The 14,520-nt window shown below is 43.5% G+C and overlaps 1 protein-coding gene across 1 annotated transcript; it reads left to right on the top strand.

The window, feature by feature from the left end:
- The first annotated feature begins 2,044 nt into the window (after nt 1-2,044).
- On the top strand, nt 2,045-2,557 carry LOC109763527 (uncharacterized). Its single transcript, XM_020322372.1, has one exon. It carries the CDS (start codon nt 2,045-2,047, stop codon nt 2,555-2,557), a length of 513 nt encoding a protein of 170 aa, XP_020177961.1.
- Nucleotides 2,558-14,520: the final 11,963 nt, after the last annotated feature.

The following is a 14,520-nucleotide window of genomic DNA, read 5'->3' as shown; positions in this document are numbered from 1 at the left end:
CTTGTTGATACGATTCCAATTCTTCCCCTATGTGAGCTTCTCAAACATAGTTATTAAGTAATTTATATTGTTTATTTCAAAATAGTTGACAGCTTATTTCCATTGACAGCTTATTTTCATTCTTCAAAGAATGTGCGGAAGATGGTAGACAAAACCCACTACACCGATGGCTCCGAATTAACTTATCAGGAGAAAAATCATCTGATCACATTTTGTAATGATCTTGAGAATTACAATATCTACAATCGAACTCCTCAACATTATGGTCAATACGTGCCACTAGTGCACGTGTTGAACTACGGTAACTACCATGGAGATACCCTGGTTAGAATTTTTTACTATTATGATATCCGTGCATCTTTGCATACTTCTAAAACTAGTACATCATTGCTAACTACGAAGTTATTACTATGTTTTTCAACAGATAATCCCGAATGATTGTGTGCCTCATCTGATGTATCAGCATGGTCACCTTCATGTTTTGAACATACGACCAGGTCATCCTACGAATCTCAACTGTCCATACCGGATTTCTAAAAGAAGTGGAGACATGACAATCAGAGAATGGAAAAAATGTGTGGACAGTCGTAAGGAGGTTCTTGGAAGCAAAAGGAAGCGAAGTGCAAGAATTGGAGACAGGATGATCCCCATTCTCCATAATGGAGAGTCAGGGTCTATATTATTTTATGCTATTTTACCTTAAGGGTATTTAGGTCCTACCTGATACTGATGATCATGTGCTAAGAACAATTAAGTAGGGTTGGTTCGATGACTATGAGGATGATGATCGTATGACTTGTTATTAATAACGAGTAGAAGTTGTATGATGATGCATGATTAGTAGGACTTGTTATTATATATGATGATGCATGATGCGAGCATGAAGAGTTATTATATATCAGCGGGTGAAATGAACATAGCAGTAGCGTTGGTAAACCAAGCACGAAGATATAAGAGAGGACACTTCTCTCTCTTAGCTAGCTAATAACAACCTAAATTAACCCCCAAAATCCCTAAACCAGCCCCTTTCAAAAAAAACATCAGCTCCAGCCAGCTGCTGACGCGTGGATGCCTTTTGGTCCCGATTTATGTCACCAACCGGGACCAAAGCCCCCCCTGCCTGGGCTGGCCGCAGTGGCCACGTGGAGGCCCATCTACCCCGGTTCGTGTAAGAACCGGGACTAAAAGCCAAGGGCATTAGTACCGACATTTTAGTCCCGGTTCTTAAACCGGGACAGAAGGCCCTTACGAACCGGGACAAATGGCCCCTTTTCTACTAGTGATGACTTCTGGAAGACCGAACGTGTGTTAGGGTCGTGGTTGATGGATGACCGGTGTGGTTTCCTTCTTCTGCGTCTTAATCGTGGTGGGGGTGTTGCCCCTGTCTGGTTCGTTCAACGACAATGGCTTTACTTTTGGGGAGCCACCTTGGAGGTCCGCAAAAATGCATATCAGCGATGGAGCCACGTCAAGGTCGGGTGAGGAGGTGATTCATCATTCTATTCTTTGGTTGCTGTTGTGGTGGTGCCGGAGGCAGGTGATGGACATTGGTGTCAAACCCAAAGAAGTTTTGCTATATTTACAATTTTGTCATATCGGTCCTTGCGTCACTTTTACTTTAAATCTTTATCATACAAATGAGACATGTATTACCATGAAAAAAAGGAGTAGTGCACGTTGAGGTAGTTGTCCACCCCATGATCACCACTAGGCAGTAGCCGCTCCAAGCTGTACATATACCCCCTGCGTGTGCACAATCAAAGTGTGGTTGGATTCTCCCTAATCTCCTCTCCTAACATGGTATCAGACGTTCCCGACCTGCACAACCCATTCATGCAGGTCCCAGGTCCTGCTTCCATTGCCATGTGCTAGCCGCCGAAGATGTTCTCCATGTTGTACCTCTGGCCGATGCGCCTCCTCCGAGCGCCGATGCGGCCCCTGCTGCAGCTTTGGGCGCCACTGCACCTATTGCGTCCCTGCGACGGCCCTTCCCGCACCACCTCCAGTCGCCTCGCCGGCCATCGTCGTGGCGCCCTCCTTCCCCATGTCGATCCTGCAGATCATCGACATCCGCCGTCATGTCCCAGTCAAGCTCGACCTCCGTGCCAGAAACTACTCCCAGTGGCGCCGCCACTTAGACACCGTTGTCGGCATGTTCGCATTGCATGACCATGTCGATCCGGAAGCGGTTTCACACCTCGACGACCCCGAGTGGCCGATGGCTGACCACGTCATGGCGCACTGGCTCTACACCATCATCTCGCCGGAGTTCCTCGATGCCATCATGCAGCCTGATGACACCGCGCTTGCGGACTGGATAGCAGTGGATGGCATCTTCCATGGCAAACAGCTTGCCCGCGTCGTCTACATCGATGTCGACTACCACACGCTCGTTCAGGGTGCTCTAACTGTAATGCAGTACTGCAACAAGCAGAAATCCTTCACCGACCAACTGCAAGACCTTGGCCAGTCCATGACGGAGACACGATGGATGTTTCAGCTCCTTCGCGGGCTCAACCGCCAATTCCACGCCGTGATCCCCCACATCACCTCGTAGGTGCCCCTGCCTTCCTTTCTCTAGGTGCATTCATTCCTCCTTCTGGAGGAGCACCACGCGGGGCAGTCAGTGCGCCTGCAGTCCTCCCACGCGCTGGTCGCTGGATGCGGGGTCATGCCTCCATCGCCTATGCCCTCCAACGACAACACCCACGAGTGCGGGCACAGGCACCGCCACAGTCGTGGCAATGGCGCTGCTCTCCAGGCACCTTCTGCACCCAACCCCACGCCGTCTGTTCCTGCACCGGCACCCGAGGCCAACTCGTGGACATGCCTTGTCCAGGCTTGGCCGATGGCTGGCATGCTCCCGGCTCCGGTGTGGTGGGACCCCGCCCTTGGATGCCACCTCAGCAGGCCATGCTTGTGGCGCCCACTCCACTCGCGCTTCTGCGGTATGGCTATGGTGTCGCCGGTGCACCCGAGTATGGGCCGCCCGCTAGCTACGGTCATCCAAGTGATGGCCCGTCCTCGTTGCCATCCCAAGCCTGGGACATGGCCTCACTCCAGGCCATGCTCCACAGCGCCACCGCCGGCCCGTCGTCCTTTGGTACCATGCTGAGTGGTACCTCGACTCGGGCGCCGCCTCACACATGAGCTCCTCGCCTGGTAACCTCCTCTTTGTCTGTCCTAACCTCCTCTTTGGGTGTATAGAAGATATGGTAAAAATTCAACTCATTAGGATATTCCTAGCTAATACTTTCTTCACAAAGCTTCAAGTGGAACAAAAACTTTGGAAATTTGCTGAGAATGATTTACTAGGCAAATGGAGCTGAATTTTGTCATGAGGCAATTATTTGGATAGGAAAGAGTGCCAAAATTTTGAGGGCAATCAAGAAAATATAAATAGCACTTCCTTCACCAAGTGTTGTTCTGAACAGAATAGGAAGATGAATATTCCTGAATTATTTTTGAACTAATGAAGGAAGGTTTTTGACATATTTGAGGAAGATATGATCCAATGAATTTATGAGATTTTTTGGGAATTTTGGTAATGACAAAAATGTGGCTGCTTCACAACTTAGGGCAAAAATTGACACATAGGGAAAAATTGACACATGGACATGACAGAGGCAAAACTGATGAGGAGGCGCCTAGTCATAGCAATGCAACACAATTTACAAGGATATGACCATCTATATTGGTTGTGATTAGCTAGAAATAAGGCACAGAACCAGTGATGTCTGCTTTCCGACCATTTCTGACCGAAATGGTCATTACGGTTTAGGGTTTCGAGCCCCACGAATAGCTTATGACCAATTGGTCTCAAATGGTCGTAAATTTACGACCATTTCTTCCAGGATCAATGACAAAAGTCACAAGTTGACATATTTCTTGTAGTGAGTGCATACTCGATTTCTCGAATGGATGAAGACCTCACAATCAACGGATAGAGAAAAGTTATGAACGATTGCAGGGAGCTACTTGGAGGCAACATGGTGCGCATGCCACAAATTGGAGACATATGGATCTCTATTCTCCATAATGGAGAATTAGGGGCTATCCTGTTTTATGCTATTTTACTTTAGAGAGAGCAGCGGGTCATAGCTAGTACTCATCATGTGCTAAGAACAATTAGCTAGTGTTGGCTATGACTATGATGATGATGATGATGCGCTTTTATTATGATGCTAATGATGAGTTATGTGCTAGAATGTGCTTGAATGATTAGTTGTTATATGACTATTCTGATGATGATGATGATGAGTTGTTATTATGGTGATGATGAGTTGTTATATCATTGGGTGGAACAAGAACAATTTAGATTCAAGTGGAAGGATCCAAAGTGTCCAAGTTTGGATTACTGAATCTACTAATCCGAACTTGGTCACTTTGGATCCATCCAATCTAATTCGCGTTCCCTTCACCCACTAATATAACATATCATCATGATCATATTGATATAACTATCTCTTAATTGCTATTGTATCAAAACTTGTATAGCAGTGTATAATATAGTAAAAACAAAAGAAATGAAATATGGATGAATAGTAGTAGCTAGGGGTAAAGGCCCACGCTGCTAGTACTTAGCAGTAGTGTGGTTTAAAACCCACGCCACAGATAACTGGCTTAGCAGTAGTGTGGGTCAAAGCGGTGCTAAAGCTAAAAGTTAGCTCGCGCCCTAGCAGTAGCGCGGGGACGGCACTACTGCTAGGGAAAAACCCTGTGCTACTACGAGGATTTTCCCTAGTAGTGAGGAGGGTTAGCAGGCGCCCAATCCGCTCGACAGAAGGCACCTCTGGCTAGCTATGCAAAGAGCCATGTCGACGCTGGGTCCGAGTGGGAAGCGGAGGCTCGTCGCCAGCTGTATGTCGTGATCAGTTTGGTAATTATCTTGGAAGTTCATCTCTGGTCATTTCTGGTTTGAGGGATCCTTTGATATTCGAGACTATTGCATGCAGAGAGGCTCTAACGCTCGCTGAAGATCTAAACTTATAGAATGTGTTGAATTCTTCTGATTCCAAACAAGCTATATCAGACATTAATAGAGAAAGCATGGGGAAGAATGGATCAATAGTGCAGGAGATAATATCTCCTTCAGGTCATTTTCATTGTATCTTTTCTTTTGAAGGTCATGCTGGTAATATGGAATCACATAGTTTAGCTAAATTTACCCTTGGTAGAGGTCTGGGGCGCCACATTTGGTTAGGCCAACCACATGTCCCAATTTATATCCCACACTTTATGGAATTTGATGAATAAAGTTGTTTACCACCACAAAAAAAACTACACGCATGGACGATTATAGAACTTTTACTTAATCTTTCCAACTAACTAATCCCACCCCACCTCCCATTTTCAGTGGGGTGGGGCCCGCCTCATCCCCAACTTCCAATCCAAAGTGCACACATTGGCCAGTCCGTTGATCATGTGAAAAAAGCCCTCGTGAACCTAGCATTGCTCATATTACGGTATGCAAATAAATTTTTTTGCCTTCCTCATGGAGTCAATAAGGCTAAGGAATATATGGAAGAGATACACGCTTTCAAGTTAGTTACCTGATTTCTGCAAGCTAAGATCTTTTTTTTGAATTGTACGGGAGGGATCTGAATTGCACAGGAGGGGTCTGAATTATTATGTGCATCACGAATATGTGGCACATCAAATCGTCTTTGGCTCACCATATTATGGTACGCAAATCAGACTGTTATAGTATATTTTTGGAAGATTTTGCAGATTGAGGGCTAACATTTTCTGATTAACGTGAGATTTTCTAGGTTATTTATCTTTTCTCTGCTTAACCCACCATTGACTTTTTATATATAAAAAGGATTTTCACACTTTTGCTTCACGTACTGTATTTACATTTTAGTTTGAGATGTTGCAGAATGTCATTTCTGGAAGCACACCTAGAAGTGGAAAGCACAATTTGCCTTGTAGAGAATAAAGCACAGAAAATTCTTTTTGCTCTTAGTTTTGATGCTTCAATTCTGAAAGAGCAATTTTACATGTTCTTAGATCTGACTTGAATCAATTGGGACACAGTTTACTTGTTACAGATTTTTTTTGTTGGTTTGATGCTTGAATGTGTATGGTGAGCATAGACTACACATTCATTTTTCCTATATAGACAGATGTTTACTGGTCCATTTCATAGACCATAAATCACCGCTGCAACTTTCTAGGTGCTTGAAAGTTGGAGTGATAGATTGAAGAGATCACAACAAGACACACTATGCGAGCAATTACGATTATGCCACAAGATAGCTTTAGAGTGCAGAGACTTCATGGTAGGAACCGGATCCCTACACTAGTAGAAAAAGGGCCTAATGTGAAGCACATTAGTCCCGGTTTGTATCAGAACCGGCACTAATGTGACCATTAGCGCCGGTTCCAGCGGCTAGGCGGGCCGCTCTCTTTAGTATCGGTTCGTGCGGAACCTTTAGTACCGGTTCGTGCCACGAACCGGTACTAAAGGGTGTGGTGGTAGGATGTTGTCAGACTGGGGCCCCTCCAGCACCTTTAGTACCGGTTCTTGCCACGAACCAGTACTATAGGTCATCCTGCATATAAACCCTTCGTCCAGCTCGCTCTGTTCTTCCTCCTTTCCCCTCTCCTCCTCTCTGTTCTTCCTCTCTCCCCCTCGAGCTCATCACACATTTTGCCCAAATTTTGTCAAGATTTGAAGGCCCCCATCCATTCAAGTGATCACAAAGGTTAGCAACTTTGTCCTTTCATCTCTCATTGCTCGATTAGCTCTTGCAATGCTTTATATAGTGATTAATTTGTGGGTTTTAGTAATTTGGGAGGAATTATATGTGGTAGTTTATTTGATTTATATGCAATTTGAGCTTAAAATAACTCTTAGTTTGCATATGTATGTGTGGTTTACTTAGTGCCTTCCTGTCTCCGTCGTGACCACTGTAGATCGTCCGCACCGACCCGTCGCCGGCACCACCTTGTGGTGAGCCTCTTATTCTTATCTTTTTTATATATAAAAAATCATGTTTGTGTGATTTAGATATATAGTTACTTGTATAATTATCTTACCCGTACGTTGTTTGTTATACATAGTGACATGGTTTTGATATCCGTCCCCGTCGGCCCTCATCCGTGTTATGATTCGGATGTGGTATATTCTCTTTTAAAACTATTTGTTGCATTTCGTGTTGATGACAAATTGTGCCCATCAAGTTGACAAAGATATTTTTATCTAGGAGGTATGTGAACCGAAAATTCCAACCGACCCTATTGTCGAGAGGTTAAATTTAGTTGAAAGAGAAAACGAGTATTTGAAAGAAAAATTGAAAAGAATTGAGGGGGAGAAGATGGAATTGGAGTTGCATATTGCCGATGTCGTCGATGATCACAAGATCAAGATGGAGAAAATGCGGTTGAAGATTAGAAAGATTAGAAAATATGCCATTGATAGTGTGGCTTGGTATCATTATGTTGTTGGATCAATTGTTACCTTAGTTGCGATCTTGATCGCATTTATTGTTGCATTAAAATTCTTTAGCTAGATAGTAATTTGTATGTTGCATTTAAGTGTTGTATGAACTTTATGTATGAACTTGTATTAATTTGGTCTATTTGGTGGTGTGTAATGAAGATGCGCCGGCAATGGATGTACGATGACCGATGCTCTCCCCAGTTCATTGATGGTGTGCATACTTTTCTGATTGCGGCTCAGGCAAACAAGCGGGCGGATGGTTTTATGCCTTGTCCATGTGCTGGCTGTAAGAATGGTCACAACTACTCTAACTCAAGAACCATTCACGTCCACCTGTTTGAGTCCGGTTTCATGCCCCACTATAATGTTTGGACCAAGCATGAAGAAAGAGGGGTTATCCTGGCCATGGGTTCCCTGAATACGATGATACAACAATGGGGGAAGAAGCTGAGCCGGCCATGCAGGAAGAAGCTGAAGAAGAGGCATCAGATGATCCCCCTGATGATCTACGTCGGGCCATTGCCGATGCAAAGAGAAACCGCGCAAGTGAAAAGGAGAAGAAGAAGTTGTCGCGCATGTTAGAGGATCACAAGAAATTGTTGTACCCGAATTGCGAAGGTGACAAGAAAAAGCTGGGCACCACACTGGAATTGCTGCAATGGAAGGCAGAGAATGGTCTATCTGACAAGGGATTTGGAAAGTTGCTGGTAATGATAAATAATATGCTTCCAAAGGACAACGAATTGCCCGAGAGTACGTACGAAGCGAAGAAGGTTGTCTGCCCTCTAGGTTTAGAGGTACAGAAGATACATGCATGCCCTAATTACTGCATCCTCTACCGCGGTGAGTACGAGGATTTGAACGCGTGCCCGGTATGCGGTGCATTGCGCTATAAGATCAGCCGCGATGACCCTGGTGATGTCGAGGGCGAGCGCCCTAGGAAGAAGATTCCTGCGAAGGTGATGTGGTATGCTCCTATAATACCATGGTTGAAACGTTTGTTCCAAAATAAAGAGCATGCCAAGGCGATGCGATGGCACGGAGAAGACCGTAAGAAAGACGGGAAGTTGAGAGTACCCGCTGACGGGTCGCAGTGGAGAAAAATCGAGAGAAAGTACAGGGAGGAGTTTGCAGGTGACCCAAGGAACGTATTGTTTGGTCTAAGAGCAGATGGCATTAATCCTTTTGGGGAGCAGAGCAGCAACCATAGCACGTGGCCTGTGACTCTATGTTTGTATAACCTTCCTCCTTGGTTGTGCATGAAGCGGAAGTTCATTATGATGCCAGTGCTCATCCAAGGCCCTAAGCAACCCGGCAACGACATTGATGTGTACCTAAGGCCATTAGTTCAAGAACTATTACAGCTGTGGAATGGAAAAGGTGTACATGCGTGGGATGAGCACAAACAGGAAGAATTTGACCTAAAGGCGTTGTTATCCGTGACCATCAATGATTGGCCTGCTCTTAGTAACCTTTCAGGACAGACAAACAAGGGATACCGTGGATGCACGCACCGTTTGGATGATACCGACAGTATATATTTAAATAGTTGTAGGAAGAATGTGTACCTGGGACATCGTCTATTTCTTCCGAGCAGGCATCCCATAAGAAAGAAAGGCAAGCATTTCAAAGGTGAGGCGGATCACCGGACGAAGCCTCGCCACCGTACTGGTGCTGATGTACATGATATGGTCAAGGATTTGAAGGTAATCTTTGGAAAGGGTCCTGGCGGACAACCTGTTCCGAAGGACGCTTACGGACGCGCACCCATGTGGAAGAAGAAATCTATATTTTGGGACCTGCCCTATTCGAAAGACCTAGAGGTCCGCTCCGCAATCGACGTGATGCACGTGACAAAGAATCTTTGCGTGACCCTGCTTGGCTTCTTGGGCGTGTATGGGAAGACAAAAGATACACCAGGGGCACGGGAGGACTAGCAACGTATGCACGGAAAAGACGGCATACATCAGGGTCAGGCCAGCTAAGCTCTTACCAAAGAAGAGAAGGAAATCTTCTTTGAATGCCTGCTCAGTATGAAGGTATGATGTCTACTACGCAACCTTCTCCTTGTATACGTTGTTGGGCCTGCAAGTGCACAGGTTTGTAGGACAGTAGCAAATTTCCCTCAAGTGGATGACCTAAGGTTTATCAATCCATAGGAGGCGTAGGATGAAGATGGTCTCTCTCAAACAACCCTGCAACCAAATAACAAAGAGTCTCTTGTGTCCCCAACACACCCAATACAATGGTAAATTGTATAGGTGCACTAGTTCGGCGAAGAGATGGTGAAACAAGTGCAATATGGATGGTAGATAAAGGTTTTTGTAATCTGAAAATATAAAAACAGCAAGGTAACTAATAATAAAAGTGAGCGTAAACGGTATTGCAATGATAGGAAACAAGGCCTAGGGTTCATACTTTCACTAGTGCAAGTTCTCTCAACAATAATAACATAGTTGGATCATATAACTATCCCTCAACATGCAACAAAGAGTCACTCCAAAGTCACTAATAGCGGAGAACAAACGAAGAGATTCTGGTAGGGTACGAAACCACCTCAAAGTTATTCTTTCCAATCAATCCGTTGGGCTATTCCTATAAGTGCCACAAACAGCCCTAGAGTTCGTACTAGAATAACACCTTAAGACACAAATCAACCAAAACCCTAATGTCACCTAGATACTCCATTTTCACCTCAAGTATCCGTGGGTATGATTATACGATATGCGTCACACAATCTCAGATTCATCTATTCAACCAACACATAGAACCTCAAAGAGTGCCCCAAAGTTTCTGCCTAAGAATCACGACGAAAACGTGTGCCAACCCCTATGCATAGGTTCATGGGCGGAACCCGCAAGTTGGTCACCAAAACATACATCAAGTGGCACATGATATCCCATTGTCACCACAGATAATCACGGCAAGACATACATCAAGTGTTCTCAAGTCTTTAAAGACTCAATCCGATAAGATAACTTCAAAGGGGAAACTCAATCCATTACAAGAGAGTAGAGGGGGGAGAAGAAACATAAGATCCAACTATAATAGAAAAGCTCGCGATACATCAAGATCGTGCCAAATCAAGAACACGAGAGAGAGAGAGAGAGAGAGAGAGAGAGAGAGAGAGAGATCAAACACATAGCTACTGGTACATACCCTCAGCCCCGAGGGTGAACTACTCCCTCCTCATCATGGAGAGCGTCGGGATGATGAAGATGGCCACCGGTGATGGGATCCCCCTCCGGCAAGGTGCCGGAACGGGCTCCCGAGAGGTTTTTGGTGGCTACAGAAGCTTGCGGCGGCGGAACTCCAGATCTATCTTCTTGCCTGAGGGTTTTAGGGTATATCGGTATATATAGGAGGAAGAGATATGTCAGGAGAGCCACGAGGGCCCCACGAGGGTGGAGGGCGCGCCCCCCTGCCTCGTGCCATCCTCGTTGCTTTCTTGACGTGGACTCCAAGTCTCCCGGGTTGCTTTCCTTCCAAAAATAACTTCTCCAGTTGATTTCGTTCCGTTTCGACTCCGTTTGATATTCCTTTTCTTCGAAATACTAAAACAGGCAATAAAACAGCAATATGGGCTGGGCCTCCAGTTAATAGGTTAGTCCCAAAAGTAATATAAAAGTGTATAATAAAGCCCGTAAAACATCCAAGATGGATAATATAATAGGATGAATACTTCATAAATTATAGATATGTTGGAGACGTATCAGCATCCCCAAGCTTAATTCCTGCTCGTCCTCGAGTACGTAAATGATAAAAGAAAGAATTTATGAAGTGTGAATGCTAGAAGGTGCACAAGTTTGATCAATGATAATTTCAATCATCTTTTCTAGCATGATTATATGTCATAACAGTAGTTCATCTCATAAAAATTTGTACGAACAAGTAACAAGCAATTCACATGTTAAAACATAAACCATAAACTTTCATGAAAACTAGCAAACTATATTCTCAGTCATCAAACAATTGCAATTCATCCTATTTTCAGGAAGGGTCTATGTCAGAGCTTTAATTTAGCAAACTTCACATACTCAACTATCATATAGTCTTCTACAATTCCTAACACTCACGCAATACTAATGGTTATGGAGTTTCAATCGGACACTGAGAAAGATAGGGGCTTATAGTGTTGCCTCCTGACGTATTCACCTTTGGGTGATGTCAACAATAATAGTTCATGCTAACTTACATCCAATTGGATATATATATCAGGATCACCCCAACATAAAGTGCTTGCCGAAGGATAAAATGAAAAAGGGAAAGGTGAAGATCACCTTGACTCTTGCATAAAGTAAAAGACATAAAGTAAAAGATAGGCCCTTCGCAGAGGGAAGCAGGGATTTGCAGAGGTGCCAGAGCTCAATTTTAAAATAGAGAGGAAAATAATTTTGAGAGGTATGATCTCATTGTCAACATAACAACCAAGAGTTCCCAATATCTTCCACACTACATACATTATAGGCGGTTCCCAAACAGAATGGTAAAAGTTTTTACTCCCCCTCCACCAACAATCATCAATCCATGGCTTGCCCGAAACAACGGGTGCCTCCAACTAACATCAATCCTGGGGGAGTTTTGTTTGAAATTATTTTTGATTTGATTTTGATCTTTTGATCATGGAACCGGGCATCCCGAATACCAGCCATTTTCTCGTGAATGATGAGTGGAGTCCACTCATCGTGAGAATAACCCACCTAGCATGGAAGATACTGACAGCCCCTAGTCGCTACATGAGCGATTCGGGCATACAAAACAGATTATTGTTTGAAGCTTTAGAGTTTGGCACATGCAAATTTACTTGGAACGGCAGGTAAATACCGCATATAGGTAGGTATGGCGGACACTCATGGCAAAACTGGATTTAAGGATATTTGGAAACACAAGTAGTATCTCTACTTGGTGCAAGGAATTTTGGCTAGCATGAGGGGGAAAGGCAAGCTCAACATGTTTGAATGATCCATGACAATATACTTTAACTGAGATGTGAGAAAACATAACCCATTACGTTGTCTTCCTTGGCCAACATCAACTCTTTAGCATGTCGTACTTAATGAGTGCTCACAATTATAAAAGATGTCTAAGATAGTATATGTGAAATTTCTCTTCCTTCAATATTCTTTCATGAATTGTTCAAGTGACCAATACAATGCTTGCTAACCTTCAATAAATTTACAACCTCTACTTCTTAGATGTGAAGTCATTACTCCCCATGGGATAAGCAAATGAAACATATATAATTTCAGATTTATGACAATCAACTCATTCAACAATTTACTCATAGGATATAAGTGAAGCACACGAGTAAATGAAAAACTACTCCAAAAAGATATAAGTGAAGATCAATGAGTAGCTAAATAATTATGTAACTATGTGAAGACTCTCTCTCATTTAAGAATTTCAGATCTTGGTATTTTATTCAAACAGCGAGCAAAGCAAAATAAAATGACATTGCAAGGATAGCACAACTCATGTGAAGAAGCAAAAACTTAGGTTCAACCGATACTAACCGATAATTGTTGAAAAAGAAAGGTGGGATGCCTACCGGGGCATCCCCAAGTTTAGATGCTTGAGACTTCTTGAAATATTATCTTGGGGTGCCTTGGGCATCCCCAAGCTTGAACTTTTGTGTCTCCTTAATTCCTCTCATATCATGGTTTCTCTTTTTATCAAAAGCTTCATCCACACGAAACTCAACAAGAACTCGTGAGATAGGTTAGTATAAACCAATGCAAAACCTTATCATCCTCTACTGTAACAAATCACTAAAATTATTATTCAACATTGCATACTAAATGCCTCTGCATATTTAACACTCCTATCCTCAAATAGAATCATTAAACAAGCAAACATATGCAAACAATGCAACCATAACAGCAATCTGCCAAAACAGTATAGTCTGTAAAGAATGCAAGATTCATCATACTTCCCTAACTCCAAAAAATATGAAAGAAAATTCCCACTGTAGTAAATTTATCAGAGCTTTATATGCAAAAAGTTTCAACATTATATCATGCTCCGACTTTTCTGAGGAATTTTTGCAACAGCGGTAAACTTTCTGTTTTCAAACAGCAACATGTATACTTACAAAATAAGCATGGTAAAGGCTTCTTGGGCGTGTATGGGAAGACAAAAGATACACCAGGGGCACGGGAGGACTAGCAACGTATGCACGGAAAAGACGGCATACATCAGGGTCAGGCCAGCTACGCTCTTACCAAAGAAGAGAAGGAAATCTTCTTTGAATGCCTGCTCAGTATGAAGGTATGATGTCTACTACGCAACCTTCTCCTTGTAGACGTTGTTGGGCCTGCAAGTGCACAGGTTTGTAGGACAATAGCAAATTTCCCTCAAGTGGATGACCTAAGGTTTATCAATCCGTAGGAGGCGTAGGATGAAGATGGTCTCTCTCAAACAACCCTGCAACCAAATAACAAAGAGTCTCTTGTGTCCCCAACACACCCAATACAATCGTAAATTGTATAGGTGCACTAGTTCGGCGAAGAGATGGTGAAACAAGTGCAATATGGATGGTAGATAAAGGTTTTTGTAATCTGAAAATATAAAAACAGCAAGGTAACTAATAATAAAAGTGAGCGTAAACGGTATTGCAATGATAGGAAACAAGGCCTAGGGTTCATACTTTCACTAGTGCAAGTTCTCTCAACAATAATAACATAGTTGGATCATATAACTATCCCTCAACATGCAACAAAGAGTCACTCCAAAGTCACTAATAGCGGAGAACAAACGAAGAGATTATGGTAGGGTACGAAACCACCTCAAAGTTATTCTTTCCAATCAATCCGTTGGGTCCTGTATTTCTACACAATATGTTCCCCTTTGAGAGGTTCATGGGAGTCTTGAAGAAATATGTTCATAACCGTGCTAGGCCAGAAGGAAGCATCTCGAAGGGCCATGAAAATGAGGAGGTCATTGAGTTTTGTATTGACTTTATTCCTGACCTTAAGCCGATTGGTGTTCCTGAATCGCGGCATAAGGGCAGACTGGATGGAAAAGGCACGCTAGGAGGGGATCAAATAATATGTATGGACGGGCATTCTCTCACT

Source organism: Aegilops tauschii, chromosome 2 (genome assembly GCF_002575655.3).
Source record: "Aegilops tauschii subsp. strangulata cultivar AL8/78 chromosome 2, Aet v6.0, whole genome shotgun sequence".
Lineage (NCBI taxonomy): Eukaryota > Viridiplantae > Streptophyta > Magnoliopsida > Poales > Poaceae > Aegilops > Aegilops tauschii.
The sequence above is the reverse complement of the archived record's forward strand: the minus strand, read 5'-3'. Positions and strand labels throughout refer to the sequence as shown.